The 17,141-nt window shown below is 44.0% G+C and overlaps 1 protein-coding gene across 4 annotated transcripts in view; it reads left to right on the forward strand.

Annotated features, from left to right (window-relative positions):
* The window catches only part of MAP7D1 (MAP7 domain containing 1), a 148,074-nt gene that overhangs the window by 82,239 nt on the left and 48,694 nt on the right, over window positions 1–17,141 (forward strand). For all 4 annotated transcript variants that reach the window (XM_040337333.1, XM_040337332.1, XM_040337331.1 and 1 more), the window contains exon 3: window positions 3,024–3,092. In XM_040337333.1, the coding sequence (XP_040193267.1) occupies window positions 3,024–3,092 (69 nt within the window). The remainder of the gene's footprint in view (window positions 1–3,023; window positions 3,093–17,141) is intronic.

The following is a 17,141-nucleotide window of genomic DNA, read 5'->3' on the forward strand; positions in this document are numbered from 1 at the left end:
AAACACCTTAAAAAGCCAACTGCTTACAACAAAAACGTAAAGAAAAGTGACTCTGTAAATGTTGCAAATCACTGCTACAAAGGTGCCAGTGTGACAAGGACCAGGGAAACCGTGCCAGGGTAAAAACTTAGTTTAAACTTGCAGGTTGGGAATGGGGGGGGGGGTTGAGTTTTGTGGTTACGCCACATCTTTACGTCGTCGTCGTCCCCCAACCGATCTGCCATTGTCACATTCAGTGGGTGGTACTGCTGAATAGGGGCAGCAATAGAACGCCTCCTTCCTGTCTATTAAATGCCCTCTGAAGAGCGATTTAATGCAGCTCTAAACAGGACTTAAAAGACTATGCCCACAGGCTTTGGGCTTGTGTGGAAGGCATCCATTTGATGTCAGTGAGACACTTCAGAGATCATTCAGAATTCATTGACGGGTGCATGTGACCTGCAGTTGACCCCATCATGACCTGCCATTGACCTGCCTCAAGTAGGTTTTGCATTGCCCTATATGAATGCACAATTCGCTGACACTAGCCTCAGTGGTCACCAAACACATTACAATATGACCATATCTTCTGTGTACAATCTACTTTGGGTTTACTTAAACTATAAAATGTGAGAACCCAGCAAATCTATCTAAACAATGTGAGTCCAATCAGGCAGGCCCTGATACTACATATTTGTTAGTAGATCTAAAGGAAACTGAACAGCGGGTTGTAACGTGTGGTGAGCTTAAAGGGTGAGCATCACTACTCACATGCACATACAACTTGGAGTAAAGATGAGCTTGGGTGTACTCCGACCTCATCTCTAGCCGATCTCCTCTGAACTTAAAGTGGTTGCAAGTCAAAACATTTTTTACCTTAATGCATTCCCTGCTTTGAGGTAAAAAAATTAATAATTTTACAGCTTTCCTTCCCCCCACACCTCCCTAAATACTTACCTGAGTCCTCAATTGATCCGGCGTGTGCACAGCTGCATCTCTCCGCTCTTCCTCTTCTCACAGGGACTTGGGGACCATTGGCTCCCACTGCTGACAAACAAATACTGTGAGGAGGGGGCAGTGCCGACATGCTGCGTGTGTAAATAGATGCACACAACCCAGCTTGGGATGGAACCTGCATGTCTGCCCCCATAGCAAGCAGCTGCAGAGAAGAGAGAGATAGAGCTTAGAGCACCAGTGGGGGGTCCGGGACGCTCTATGCAATACCAATAAGTATAACCTCCTTATTTTAATTTTAAAAAATGTACTTTAGGAACGCTTTAAAGTGCTACTAACCCAGGACCCTGCATTCACTATATCTGGTCTCCCACCATACACAGAACATGGAAATGCAATTATTTTAGTAAATATAAACTGCTAAATACCTTTTCTCGCCAGCAGTATATAGCAGTTTTGTGACTTCTATCAGTGTCTGGCCAAGCACTGGTTAAAGCTTTTTTTTAGGAGTTTTCATTCTCCTCTGACTGTCCTATAAGGCTGCATGACCCCCTGACCCTCTGTCTGGACAGTGCTGATTACAGGCACCCTTCCGAAAAAATCTCTCCAGCAAGACACACCAAACTGAGCATGTGCAGAGTGCTCCCAAGGCTCTGTACTATCAGGAAATGGATTGGGGATAGTGGAAAAAGAGAAGGATCAGAGAAGACAAGATCAAACAGCCTTTTTACACAATGCAGAGGATTAACCCCTTAGGTTGCACAGTGAGTATAACAAGCATGCTTTACTGCATATACAGACTGATTTTACTGTTGTGGGTTTAGTAACACTTAATGCTCCTTTTTTTTTTTGTCTACTCTAGTAAGCTCAGAGTGGAGTCATTCCTGGCCCACAGCCTGCCTTTTTGTGTTTGCATGAGCTGCCAGGTGGGAATGACCCAGCCTGCAGCTCGTTGGAGTAAAACAATTGGTGAGTTCAGAATTCATCTAAATATGAGTATGGGGGACACCCGAGCTCATCTCTGGTAAAGAGTAACTATACCCTACCTTCACTAAATATCTACACTAAATATCATTTACAATTCCAAACCCTTGCTCCTGTATGCAAAATAAAATTACTTACAAGTTAAGCTTCCCTTGCTTCAATTTGTTGAATGCGGAGACATGCACTGGATGCGGAGACATGCCGATCGGGAATCCGTCAGAGAGCTGGCAGAGTCCTGTAGCATATCTGCGCATGCGCGGTTTTTCGGAACACTGGCTCGTGGGTTGTGTAATGTAAATATCTCAAGATGAAAGGGAGGAGGAGGCAGCTGATAGGATGTTCTTGAAATGGGTGGAGGTCTGCTTTAATATGACAAAGCAATAATGATGATTGTTTTTATATATTTATAAAAATGAACTTTCTATTAACAGCTTGCCTTAAATGTAAAAAAAAAAACATTTTATTTTACTCACTTCTGTCTGGCTGTTATTAGGCAGATTTCGTAATCCTGCCTAGTTCCTGGTCCTAGGTGGTTCAACTTCCTGTCCTAAGACCCCATTGCCTCCTGGGAAATGATGACACTCATTTCCCAGGAGTCTCTGGGCATTACTGTGCCTAAAAATCGCCCAGCATGCACCTCTCCCTGAAAACCAGGAAGAAAAAGGAACTGGGCTTCACATGCCCACACATACGAGGGATACGGCCACAACATGAGCTGGAGGATATAAGGCAAGTGTTTGCAATGATTTCTGGAACGATTGGATAAAAAGAAAAATTATGCCTGGAACCGCGCTTTAACCAAGAGGTTCCAACTATTTTTCCAAAGACATGCTGGTAGGTTAGTTGGCTTTGGTTTATTTAAATTCAATCCAGTATGTGTATGCATGTGGAATAGGGACCATAGATTGTAAGCTCCTTGAGGGCAGGGAATGGTGAATGTCCAGTATGTAACGCACTGCGTATTTTGTCAGCTCTATAAAAATAATGAACATTTTTCCATTGTGTCTGGCTTACTGTACACATCACATCCGATAATGCCCCAAAACATCAAGTGTCACCAAGTGAGTCCAAATTTACTCAATCTTGTGTTTTGCATTCCTTCACAGACACCCAGAAGGCAGTGCAGCGGCAGAAACAGGCAAAAGAGAGGAGAGAAGAAAGAGCAAAGTATCTGGGTAAGTGGTTTCTCACAGTGACAGAAATTAAGGCTGACCATACACTATGCCAGGGCTCAAAATGTCAAGTCCTGAGCTACTAGCCAGGCCTCAAGGGTTACTCGCCCCGAATCCCACCCTCATAAATTATCTCATGAAATGACACTTAAATGTTTTATGCAGAATTAAGTTATAAAAATAAATAAACCACTTTATCTGTGTCCCCAATTCAGCCATGTGTCCCCAATTCAGCCATGTGTCCCCAATGCAGCTCTGTCTCCCCAATGCTACTCTGTGTCCCCAATGCTACTCTGTGTCCCCAATGCAGCTTTGTCTTCCCAATGCAGCCCTGTGTCCCCAATGCAGTCCTGTGTCCTCAATGCAGTCCTGTGTCCCCAATGCAGCTTTGTCTCCCCAATGCTACTCTGTGTCCCCAATGCTACTCTGTGTCCCCAATGCAGCCCTGTGTCCCCAATTCAGTCCTGTGTCCCCAATGCAGCTTTGTCTCCCCAATGCCTACCTGTGTACTGTGTAGGCCCGTAGGGAAGGAGAGGAGAGACGCTGCCGCCTGGTTGATCAGCGCGCAGGGAACAGCTTTAATTTCAATAATTGTGTTCCCCGCTGCGCCGAGATATACAGCCCCTCCCCCTTGTCCGGGCACTTTGATAGACAGATCACCCGTCAATCCTGGGATGGGTTATCTGTCTATCATAGTGCATGGACAGGGGAAGGGGCTGTATATGACGGCGCCCGGCTGTTCCCTGCGCGCTGATCAACCGGGCGGCAGCGTCTCTCCTCTCTTTTCTCCTTCCCTACGGGCCTACACAGTACACAGGGCTGCATTGGGGACACAGGGCTGCATTGGGGACACAGGGCTGCATTGGGGACACAGGGCTGCATTGGGGACACAGGGCTGCATTGGGGACACAGGGCTGCATTGGGGAGACTAAGCTGCATTGGGGACACAGGTCTGCATTAGCAACACAGGGCTGCATTGGCGACACATGCTGAATTGGGGACACATAGCTGCAATGGGGACACAGATAAAGTTGTTTATTTTTATAATTCTCCTTTTTCCTTCCCTACTATCGCTCCGAGTCCGACAAACCCAGGCTGCTGGTGGTGCTCCCCCCGCCCACAGGCAGCCCACACGCCAGCCCTCAAAATCCACTCGCAAAATGCGAGCAGGCGAGTGGATTTTTTGAGGGCTGCACTATGCAATCTCATTTACAAAAGGTTGTAATATAAGGACAAACCTTTATTGATCCGTTTATTCAAGCAGGGATCCTCAAACTACGGCCCTCCAGCTGTTGTAGAAATACACATCCCATGAGGCATTGTAACACACTGACATTCACAGACATGACTAGGCATGATGGGAATTGTAGTTCCTAAACAACTGGAGGGCCGTAGTTTGAAGACCCATGATTTATTCCATCAAATCAGAAAGGCCTTTGCACCACATTGATGGAAGATCTAAAGGGAATTGTACAATTAGATTGCATAGTATATGGCCAGCTTAAGTGCATGCTTGATGCTTTCTAATCCAAGTAGTGGGGTGCTGAAGAGTGTCTATATGACCCTTACCAATCATGTTCCAGCAAACTACTACAAAATCGAACATTCTGATTGGTTGCAATGGCAGCACAGATGGATCTTGTTTCCGGTGTTTTTAGAAATGGGCTCCATTGTCCACTTTTCAATAGTAGTGTTATGTGTTTCTTGTAAGATCCCTTCAAATTGTCACTTGTGGGTGAAGCTCACAAGTCAGGCATATGAATATTTAATTGGCCACAGAGGCTGCACAGCATAAATATTTAACTTGTTTTAGAGACCTCTGGAAATTTAGGCCAAATTAACTCGATAAAAATTCCTCCATTCCTCGGGCTCTTTACCTTGTCACTTATACATTCACTATACTTTACTTTGCATAATCTAGCATTCTGCATTATGTCTACTTCATGTGGCACAAACACTTAAAGGAGTTGTAAAGAAAAAAATGTTTTCACCTTAATGCAATCTATGCATTAAGGTGAAAAAACATCGGATGCTTTCCGCCCCCCCGAACCCCCGTTATACCTGCCTGACCCCTCGAAAGTCCTGCGCCGTCCCAAATTCCTCTTCGCTGCTAATCCTGGCCGCTGATTGGCTAGAGCGAATGGATTGAGAGCAGCGCAGCCATTGGCTGGCGCTGCTGTCAATCACATCCAGTGACGCCGCGCGCCGAGGGGTGGGGCCGAGTGATACAGTGAGCGGCTATGGCCTCTACATGCTGCCCATAATACTTGTTATGCACATGTGCCTCCTGAGCATAGCACCTTATCCTAATTTCCTGCATGCTGTCCATAATATTTGTACTGCACGTGTGACCCCAAGCACAGTACCTGATCCTCTGCATGCTGTCCATAATACCTGTACTGCACATGTGCCTCCCAAGCATAGCACCTTATCCTGTTCCCCTGAATGATGGCCAATATGCCTATAATGTACATGTGCACCCCAAGCACAGCACCTGATCCTGATTCCCTGCATGCCTGCCCATATTACCTGTACTGCACATGTGCCTCCCGAGCACAGCACCTGATCCTGATTCCCTGCATGCATGCCCATATTACCTGTACTGCAAATGTGCATCCCAAGCACAGCACCTGATCCTTAATTCCTGCATGCTGCCCATAATGTCTGTACTGCACACAGTAGTCCCCCGAGCACAGAATTTGATCCCAATTCCCTGCATTCTGCCCATATTGTTTTTAATGCACGTGTGTCCTGTGCACAGCACCAGAGCATGGATCTAACTGGCATATAAAACTGGCAAGGAGCCTACACATCAAGGTGGCTACGCATGGCCTACAGGTGAAGCTAGTAATAGAACCACCCTAGTGGTGGAAAATAAACACCAAACTTTCCGAAGTTCATTGTGCTGCAAAGACTGCAGGTTTTCTTTTATTTTTGGGGAGGTTTAATTACATAATTGGGATTGGAGGTGCAGCAGTGCTGCCTCATTTAGCTTCTGAAGCGTCCTTTAAATACCCCAGGTATGGGGGGAACCTGTGACCTCCCACAGGGCCCCTCATTGTTCAGGACTGAGCAGCCATTTACCAGGACAGGGTGCTTTTACAATGGGGAAGAAGGGTGCATATAGCCCTGTTTTGACTTTTAAGGAGTTCCACAATACACAGAAATGTGAGTGTTGGGGAACTGCAGTAAGGTGTATACAGGTGCTTTGTGGTGCAGCTACTTTGATAACAAAACCTGTGTAAGAACCTCTGTTCCCCTTCTTCTGACCTTCATTTATCTATTATATTATTCTGAGGACTCCACAATCTATCATAAAGTGAGCTTCATTTTTTCCCTAGGCGTACCTAAATGCTCAGACTGTTATAGTGAACCATAAATGTGTGTTGTTTGCTCAGAGCCTGCCAAAGGTTTGCATGTGATGACTCGAATTTCTCCTATCTAAATAGTTTACCAGCAGCATCAACTTCAAAGACCCTTTTATTGTTTGTATGTCATTTTGTAAAAGTCTGATCTATGCTGGATTGTAAAATAACAAAGTGGCTGCTAAATAACATGGAGACTCTTCAGGTCCTGTGTCAATCGCTGTATTCTCTGTATACATTCATGGGATATGGAGTGAATACCAAGGTATGGGTACACCAGTTTTGCGGCGGTCTGTGTACCAACCGTGAAAGTCCCTTTTTAAGTTAATGAAATGAGGTCTGGTAAATAAGTTGATGTGTTTTGAAACCGGTGCATCACATTATAATTACTTCAGCGGTAGAAGAGGTAAAGTGCTATTAAATTCTCAGTGCAAATTGATGTTTTTGTCCCATGTAACAAACTGTTTTAATGTTTTTACCTTCTACGTTTTTACATCACAACTTACATTTGCCCTGTGAAAAATCCCCAGATTAATGTCCCTCTCTGCTGTACTATGATCTAAACTTTTGATCTTTGAATGCCTACCATGTATTTGTTATGGCATGTTGCTTTGGAACTACATGTCCCATGATTCCTTGGCCACACTGCACATGCACAACTTATGCACAGCACTCTTGTGAGCATTATAAGAAGGATCCCTAATACACTGTGTGTGTGCGCCCTATGCACAGCACTTGAGCAGGCATAATGAGAAGGTCCCCTCGAACACTGCACATGTGCACCCTATGCACAGTACTCGAGCAAACATAATAAGAAGTACCCTTGCCACACTGTGCATGTGCGCCCAATGCACAGCACTCGAGCAGGCGTAATCGGAAGAACCCTTTCCACAGTGTGCATGTGCACCCTATGCACAGCACTTGAGCAGGCATAATTATAAGGACCCTTGCCACACTGTGCATGTGCACCCTATGCACAGCACTCAAGCAGGCATAATAAGAAGGTCCCCTCCCACACTGCACATGTGCGCCCTATGCACAGCACTCGAGCAGGCATAATAAGAAGGACCCTTGCCACACTGTGCATGCGCGCCCTATGCACAGCACTCGAGCAGGTATAATAAGAAGGACCCTTGCCACACTGTGCATGTGCACCCTATGCACAGCACTTGAGCAGGCATAATAAGAAGGATCCTTGCCACTCTGTGCATGTGCCCCCTATGCACAGCACTCGAGCAGGCATAATAAGAAGGACCCTTGCCACACTGCGCATGTGCGCCCTATGCACAGCACTCGAGCAGGCATAATAAGAAGGACCCTTGCCACACTGCACATGTAAGCCCTATGCACAGCACTCGAGCAGGCATAATAGAAGGACCCTTGCCACACTGTGCATGTGCGCCCTATGCACAGCACTCGAGCAGGCATAATAAAAAGGACCCTTGCCACACTGTGCATGTGCACCCCATGCACAGCACTTAAGCAGGCATAATAAGAAGGTCCCCTCCCACACTGCACATGTGCGCCCTATGCACAGCACTCGAGCAGGCATAATAAGAAGGACCCTTGCCACACTGTGCATGTGCACCCTATGCACAGCACTTGAGCAGGCATAATAAGAAGGATCCTTGCCACACTGTGCATGTGCGCCCTATGCACAGCACTCGAGCAGGCATAATAAGAAGGACCCTTGCCACAATGTGCATGTGCTCCCTATGCAAAGCACTCGAGCAGACATAAGAAGGACCCTTGCCACACTGTGCATGTGCTCCCTATGCAAAGCACTCGAGCAGACATAAGGACCCCTGCCACACTGTGCATGTGCGCACTAGTAAAATATATTTGGTAATAGTAGTAAGAACGTAGAAAAAAACATAAGACGTAGAAAAAAATTGAGTAAATATCTGATAAATAATTACAATTTATATATATATATATATATATATATATATATATATATATATATATATATATATATATATATATATATGGGTTTACAACCCCTCTAATATATACAGTAAGCATATGTAATGTAGAGTATGCAGCAAGCACAGCTACCATCAACACGTGATACATAAAAAAATGGATCTATAGCTTTTCCTTCTGCAATGCAGCAATATAACCACCTCCATCTGGTCTCTTCTTTCCATTCTTCATTTTGGTGCTCTAATCTGGAACTAATAGTTTCTTGTTCCACTACAATGTAGATGTTTCATTTTCCAGAGGGCTAAAATGATAGATGGCTGATGTCCAGATGATATGACTCCTGTCATTTGCCAGTGGTGTGTGATACAGGATTACACCAGCAGACAAGTAGCTGTAATCACACTACATTCTGTTACCTGCATTTTTCCTCAAAGGAAATCGCAGGTAAGGGGTTTCGCTGCGTGCCAGAGCTGTGTGATATTTTGTATAATGTCACACTGCTCTGCATGGCCCTGCCTAGCATTAATGAATGAAGTGTCACAATGTGTGTACAGGGTTTTACTTTTCACTTTACTTTTCACAAGCGCTTATCACTCCAGATGCTTTCAGGTACATTTTCTAAATGATTGTGAACAAATGCACAGTAAGATCAATGTTTTTCAATAACCCTAGTTCACACCATTGCATTCAGTTTTAATACTTTCAAAAAAAGTACTGCAGCATGCTTTTTTTTTTTTTTTGCACTTGAGAACATGTAAATGTGTGTAAATGCACATAAACATGGGGGCGGAGAAAAAAGTTAACCTCTAATTTGGCTCCTTAGTCTTGGAAATGCAATGGCCAGGACCATAATTATGCCTTTAGGGACAGACATCCGAAGCACTCTGAAGATTTTCTGCACTAATGAACACACCAAACAATGGAGAAAACCAAAGAAAAAGCAGGAAGTGACCTCAAAGGATGTGCTAGCATACTCCTTAAAGCGGAACTCACTCTCTCAATCAACACTGACTATTTGTAATCCTTATGCTGCTAGCATTCGTAAAAAGATAGGAAGGTATATCATATTTGATTGTTTGAAACATTTTTATTTTTTTACATTTCTTAATTTACTTCCTGGTTTCCAGGCCTAGGGAAATCATGTCATACAAAAGCAGCACTAGGGAGAAGACAGCGGGTCACCCTACTCAAGAGTTTTGTATATGGGGGACCAACCACGGTATGCAACTATAGCAAAAAGCTTTATTGACACATTAATGAACCAAATTGGTAAAATACAGGGCCAGTGACCCTAAGTGCCGGTTCACACAGAGGCAACGTGACTTGCAGTGCGACTTTGCAAGGCAATTTGGAGGCGACTTCAGCACAACTTGGAGCAACTTACAACATGACTTAAAGTTGCCTCCAGGACAGGCGACTTTGGCTGTGGCCAATCACAGAATAATCAGCTCTGTGAGAGGGAGGGGTTTGCCTGGGTAAACTATTTTCTTTTCCTGTAAAGTTGCTTCAGTTAAGATGGAGATCTGACTCTGGAGGCAATTTCCATTGAAATCAATGGGTACAAGTTGCCTAGAAGTCGCCTTGAATTAGTACAGGAACCTTTTCTGAAGTTGGAGCAACTTCAGTAGTGTGCATTAAGATGGCTCCCATTCACTTCCATTGAATTTCTTATGTCCAGCGACTTGGGGCAACTTGAGGTCTGACAAGTGGGATCCCAAGTCGCTGTAGTGTGAACCGGCACTAACCCTCCAAATACCCACAGTATTTTTCTGTGCTCTTAATACAAATGCACTCACCAGACATGTCTTACCCCCAGGGGTCACAGTATGTGCCACTGTGTAGCAATCTGGGAAACGATCAGTCGAAGATGTTTAACATTATCTCCAAAGTTGTTATATGGAAGAGAGATTGATGCCCATAGCGTGATACCGTTTAAAAAAAAAGTGGAAATGTACTCACAATTTAAAAAAATGTTTGAGACAAACAGTGCAGACACAGGTGCCGAGAGGAAATCCTGTCTTCGACCCTGACCGGAAGTGATGCAAAGACGTAGTATGCTCTGTCCTACGCATTTTGTCACTCTGACGTCATCAAAGATCTCTGCAGTGTGTGAAAAAAACCTATTGGCTCACATAGTTAAATCATCTTGCAAAATAGTTCAAAACGCCTGGATTTATAGCAGTGTGCTGCGCTCACAGTGTACAAAGCATGGCTCTTAGCGGACTTGTAGTTCTCTAGGCCAGAGTAGAGTAAGGCCTCGTACACACGACCGGTTTCCTCGGCAGAATCCATCAAGAAACTTGGTGGGAGAGCTTTTTTGCAGAGGAAACCGGTCGTGTGTACGTTTTTCATTGAGGAACTCGACGAGCAAAAAAGAGAGCAAATTCTCTTTTTCCTCGACGGGAGTCTCAATTTGTTCTTCGAGTTCCTCGTCGGGCTGGTTTTCGACGAGAAACTCGAGCATTGTGTATGCTAAGAAACCCGCGCTTGCTCAGAATAAAGTATGAGATGGGAGTAAAAGTAGCATTTGTAATGGAGATAACACATTTTTCAAGCTGTAACAGACTGAAAAGTGCAAATCGTCTCTTACCAAACTTTTACTTAACACGCAAACACATGAGATTAGCAAAGACAGCCCCAAGAGTTGTGCCAGTGGAATCGAACTTCCCCTGCCATTGTATGGGTAGTATGTCACTGCGTTTGAGAACGAGGAGATTTTGTCTTGACCGCGTGTACGCAAAGCAAGCTTGTCGAGTTCCTCGACAAGCCTAACAAGGAACTCGACGAGGAAAACGACGTGTTTCGCCCGACGAGTTCCTCGGTCGTGTGTACGAGGCCTTAGTTCAAGTTGCAAATGACAGAGGATATGCACCTATCTGTACACTGCCTGACTCTGCCAGGATCGGCCTCAGGACAGCGAAAACAAAAGTCTTAGACCAGGTGGTTGCTTTGAATTCTAAAAATGAAAAAATGCACTGGAATGCTGAGTGCAGGGATTGTGGGGTGCACAAGCCCTGAAGGGTCAGTCCATGAAAAACTGAAATTTCTGTTTTTGGAAGAAGCCTGTCAGGGTTTTGTGTATCTTGGGGACTGTTTTGTATCTGCCTTCAGTGGCCATTGTGAGGGGTTCTCACTCTCTATGTCTCCCATACATCCATGGTGGAAGTAGGGTCTGCAGGAGCCTGACATTGCACCCGCAATCTTCTGATCTTGGTTGCAATGCTCTCCAGGCGCTTTAGAAAAAATAATTGTACATTTTTTTTACCAGCAAAATATGTGCATTTATTGTTTTTATTTTTTTAAAGGTGAACCTGGACTTTAAAATCTTACCTGCTTAACCACTTCCCATCCAGCGACGTACCAGTAGGGAGGTATTCCATTTTTCAGCCGTCAATGCTAAAGAGTCATTTAATACATTTTACAGGTGGCGCCCCCCCACTGCCTTTACCAGGCTCTCCCCTGCGATTGAGGAGCCTGATAAGGATGCGACTGGCGGCATCCGGATCTGGGCACACAGTGAAAGAAACTGATGATGTTCCTCCCGCTGTGTGACATCAGAAACCGGAATGGACAAGGATTTTGTCACGTCCGGTTTCGGCTTTGTGTTTACTGGTTGATTACCAGTCAGTAAAGCAGCTGATCAGACCATTCCGTGTCTAATCGGCTGCATTGGAGGCCAGAGGAGCGATCTCTCCATAAAGAGGATCTGTCACAGGCCATGCTGTCACAAGGAATGTTGTTTATCCCTTGTGATGGCAATAAAGTTGATGGAAAAAAAAAATGGAGGAGACAATGTAAAAAAATGTTTATTTGAAAAAAATAAAATCTAACACGCCCCTTGTGCACAAATGCGAATGTGTGCGCCAGTCCCACACACATATGTAAACGGTGATTGCACCACACATGTGTGGTATCGCCACAAATGCCAGAGCAAGTGCAATAATTCTAACACCAGACCTCCTGTGTAATCATTTAAAAGTGTTGCCTATGGGGATTTTTAGGTACAGAAGTTTTACGTCTGCCCATGGAACGGCACCAAACTTCTGTACCTAAAAATCCCCATAGGCAACATTTTTAAATGGTTACACAGGAGGTCTGGTGTTAGAATTTTAAAGCGTAACATGTTTTGTATCTATCTTACTCGGCGTAACATCATTTTTTATATTTTATAAAGAAATTGGGTATTGTGTGTTTGTGCATTAAAATTCCTTGTGTATTTTTTCCCAAAAGTGTATTTTTTTTTCTCAAAGAATTGAGTTTGAAAAACCGCTGCGCAAATATGTGGCATAAAAATATGCAACGCCCACCATTTTATTCTCTAAGGCCTCTGCTTAAAAGAATATATGATGTTTGGGGGTTCTAAGTAATTTTCGAGCAAAAAAAAAAATATGTTTTTTTACATGTAGGAGAGGAATGTCAGAATTGGCCCAGACTGGAAGTGGTTAAACCAAGCACATAAGAATTTTCTGTTTAGAAGCGTAGTGTTTTGTTCGCATTTATTGTGCCTTACAACACAGTCTCCTAAAACCCTTTCGTCTTTTGTTGACTGTGTCATAACTATGCTACGCTTTCAGCCATAGATAAGGGCAGTATGGTGTTAAAAAAGACAGGGAAGGGTAGTCTACCTCGCTGGCTTCTTTCCAAGCCCACTGAGATCGCAGGATAACAGATATTGATCAGATTTTTTTATAATGTTTTATCTCCGCCATAAACATTGATTGAAGCCTACTGCAGAACTTTCATGCGGAGCCGACTGCATTTATGCATTCCCCAAAGTCACCCTTCCAATAGCGATGAATAAATGAGAAGAAGTTTGGTCTTTTTATGTATGTTTGTTTTTAGTAATGGATGCAGTGCAAAATGGCTGAGGGCCTTTGCTTTGTCTTTATTTTACCCTTTGAAATTGTAATTTGGGATGTGAGAGCAAGATACAACAGATGGTATTTTTCGCTTTTCTAAAAAAAAAAAAAAAAGTAACGTAACTGAAAATCCCTTCTATTAGTTGAGGAACATTCATTTTCATGGTGAACGTGCTTTTGGATTCAGTACTGGAAATCCTAAAGCTGATTGGGGCAGATCCACAAAGGTATTACGCCGGCGTATCTCTTGATACGCCGCGTAATTTCATATTTTGCGCGTCATATCTTTGTTTTGTATCTTCAAAACAAGATACGACGGCATCTCGGCTAGATCCGACAGGCATACGTCTTAGTACGCCGTCGGATCTAAGCTGCAATTTTTCGGCAGCCGCTAGGTGGCGTTTCCGTCGATTTCCACGTCGAGTATGCAAATTAGCTAGTTACGGCGATCCACGAACGTACGTCCGGCCGGCGCATTGTTTTTAGGTCGTTTGCGTTCGGCTTTTTCCGGCGTATAGTTAAAGCTACTGTTATGAGGCGTACTCAATGTTCAGTATGGCCGTCGTTCCCGCCTCTCATTTTGAATTTTTTACGTCGTTTGCGTAAGTCTTTTGCGAATAGGAATCTGCGTAGAATGACGTCAACGTCGTAAGCATTGGCTTGTTCCGGTTAAATATCGAGCATGCGCACTGGGATCCCCCCAGGGACGGCGCATGCGCAGTTAAAAAAAACGTTGTTTACGGCGGGTCACGACGTATTTACATAAAACACGCCCCCATTACATCCATTTGAATCCCACGCCCTTACGCCGGCAAAGATACACTACGCCGCCGTAACTTACGGCGCGATTTATTTGAGGATTCGAATAAAAAAAAAAGTTACAGCGGCGTAGTGTATCTTGGATACGCTGCGCCCGGTGGAGAGAAGCGCCGCTCTACATGTGTCTAATATGGGGGTGCTCAATGTACTGTCTGTCCGTTTTTGTTCAGGGGTAATTGAACTTAATTTGGGTTAAAATGCCTTGCGTTAGAAAACACAAGTATGCGTATTCCTGACTGTCTTTATAAGGCAACATTACTCATTTAGGAAGTTTGTAACAAGGCATCAGCTAGCTGTAGCAGGATTATTAAAGTGGAACTTTAAATGAAAATTGAGCAGCTTTTTGACATGTGTCTCTTCTGCAATAAAAGATTTCTACCTGTCTGTTATCAGTCTATTATGCGCATGCACAGCTCTAGGTAGAATTTTGGAATCTGATGGGGTGAATAAACTCCTGTGCATGTGCAGGAGCTACGTCACTATGACATGGCTGAAGATTCTGAACTTGAAAGAAAACTGGGCTTAGACGTTGGCAGTATAAACAGAAAAGTCAGTGCTACTACCAATACACCACATAGATAGCAGATCTCCCAGGTGCTCGATCCACAGTTGCTGTCTGAGTAGAGTAATGAGGAAAAAATGATCCGCACTCCAGTTGTTGCTCTTTAAAAAAAATCTTTGTTTTTATTGACAAGCCACAGTGAACAAACGCAAATGAGAACAGTTGACGTGTTTCAGCCAATGCAATATGGCTACCTGGAGGTGTTCTGTACACAGACTGTGTACAGAATGTCCTCCAGAAACATAATTTCCTGCTTGTGTGATTGGCGCACTGATTTTCCCAGAAGTCCGCACTATGGGCCAGATTCACAGAGGAAATACGCCGGAGTATCTACTCATACTCCGGCGTATTTTCAAATTTGCCGCGTCGTATCTTTATTTGTAATTCACAAAAAAGATACGACGGCTTTTGGCTAAAATCCGAAAGGCGTACGGCATCGTACGCCTTCAGATCCTAGATGTAATTTTCCGGCGGCCGCTTGGTGGAGTTTACGTCGTTTTCCAGCGTCGGGTATGCAAATTACGGCGATCCAAGAAGATACGCGCGTTCGTCGCAATCTCTTACGTCTTTAGAACAGCCATGTTAAAGTATGGCCGTCGTTCATGCGTCGAATTTCAAATTTTTATTTTTTTGCGTAAGACGTTTGCGTAAGACGTCCAGGAATACGAAACGACATAACGCACGTCGCCGTTCAAAAAATACATCAGGGCGCCGTAATTTCGCGCAAAGCACGTCGGGAAATTTTCACACGGAGCATGCGCAGAACGTTCGGCGCAGGAACGCGCCTAATTTAAATGGTACAAAAATTAGGCGGGCTTGCACCGGACGGCTTTACGTTACACCGCCGTAAGTTTATACGCAAGTGCTTGGTGAAATCAGGCACTTGCGCTGAAAACTTGCGGCGGTGTAACGTAAAGGGGATACGTTACGCCGCCGCAGATATTCGAGAATCTGGCCCTATGACACAAGTCAGATTTCAGACATCCCCTGCAAGAAAAATTTCATATTTGGTGAGATACTCCCAATAGGAAATCACGTCTAAAGAGATGTAGGCCCAGCAGCTTTCCTCATGAGAGCCCTGCAGGTGCAGAAGCTGATTGATAATTATGAAACCACTCCCATTGGAATCACTTTCCCACATGGCTACAGACAAACACACAGGGGTTTCTTCATAATAACAAATCTGCAACAAAGCTTGTTAAAATGTTTGTTATGTACATAGATCACCCAGAGGGGGATGTTTTTTTTTTTTTTTTCTCAACAAAAGTTACACTTGTAAAGAATATCTAAACAAAAATGTAATGAATTGCATTACATGTGCTTTTAGTTATATATATATATGTATGTATGTATGTATGTAGGTAGGTAGGTAGGTAGGTAGGTAGGTAGGTAGATAGATAGATCCTGTTGACTTTGTATTTGTTCTTAAGTTGTAAAAATCCTGGTGATCCTCCTAGCCCCCCTTATCTTCTTAAACTGACAATGCTAAAGGAAGTAAGCAGATCCGTCCTAGGGTAATCAGTTTGTGCCTATACCATTACATTTATTGTAAAGGCTTGTTTTGTGTTAAAAAAAATAAAAATAACAAATATACTTTGTGTATTATACTTGCCTCCTCTGTGTAGTTGGTTTTGCACAGAGCAGCCTGCATCCTCCTCTTCTGAAGTCCCTCTTTGCTGCTCCTAGCCCCTCCCTCTTTTGTGTGCCCCTCAGCCAGCAGGAGGACCCAAGCCGAGTCAGAGCTCTGTGTATCCATTCAGACACGGAGCCCCGGCTTGACCCCCTCTCTCCCCGGATTGGCTGACTGACAGCCGCGGGAGCCAATGGCGCTGCTGCTCTGTCTCAGCCAATCAGGAGGAGTGTTTTGGATGGCTGAGGGGAACGTGGACATCGCTGGAGAAATAAGGGGCTCAGGTAGATAATTAGGGGGTGCTGGGGGGGGGGCTGCTACACACAGGTTTTTTATCTTAATGCATAGAATGCATTAAAATAAAAAAAAACTTCTGCCTTTACAACTCCTTTCTTTAACTCTGAATCTGCAGGACGCTGTGCCTACACATGTCGTGCTTGTACTCCCATGGTAAAACGTCTGCTTGCGTGCCCCTATCCCCCCTTCAGCCTGTGTAGCAACCATAGCTGCCTCCACAGATACAGTGGAGAAATGTTGGTGGGTGGCAGGAAGTGTTATTCACAGGAACAGAAAATAAAATGAAAAAATACTGGAGAAAGAAACCAGCCAATGGATGTGAAAGGAAGGAGAGGAGCTGAAATATAATTTTAAAAAATTGTGTTTTGATACAGTATCGTTTTTTTTTTTTTTTTACCAACAATTTACTCCCCCTTGATTTTTTTGTTCTTTTGTAGAATAAACTAACCTGCAAAGACTGATTTGTTGCAACAATAAAAGCTTGCTCTTCTCTACTGGTTTCCTGTTTTCCCTTAGGACACTATTGAGTTTTTTCTGTTAAAGTAAGAAGTTATGCCTCACAAACAGTCGATGTAGAATAATTGACTTGGAGGT

The sequence above is a fragment of the Rana temporaria genome, chromosome 2, assembly GCF_905171775.1.
Source record: "Rana temporaria chromosome 2, aRanTem1.1, whole genome shotgun sequence".
In the NCBI taxonomy this organism is placed as follows: Eukaryota; Metazoa; Chordata; class Amphibia; order Anura; family Ranidae; genus Rana; species Rana temporaria.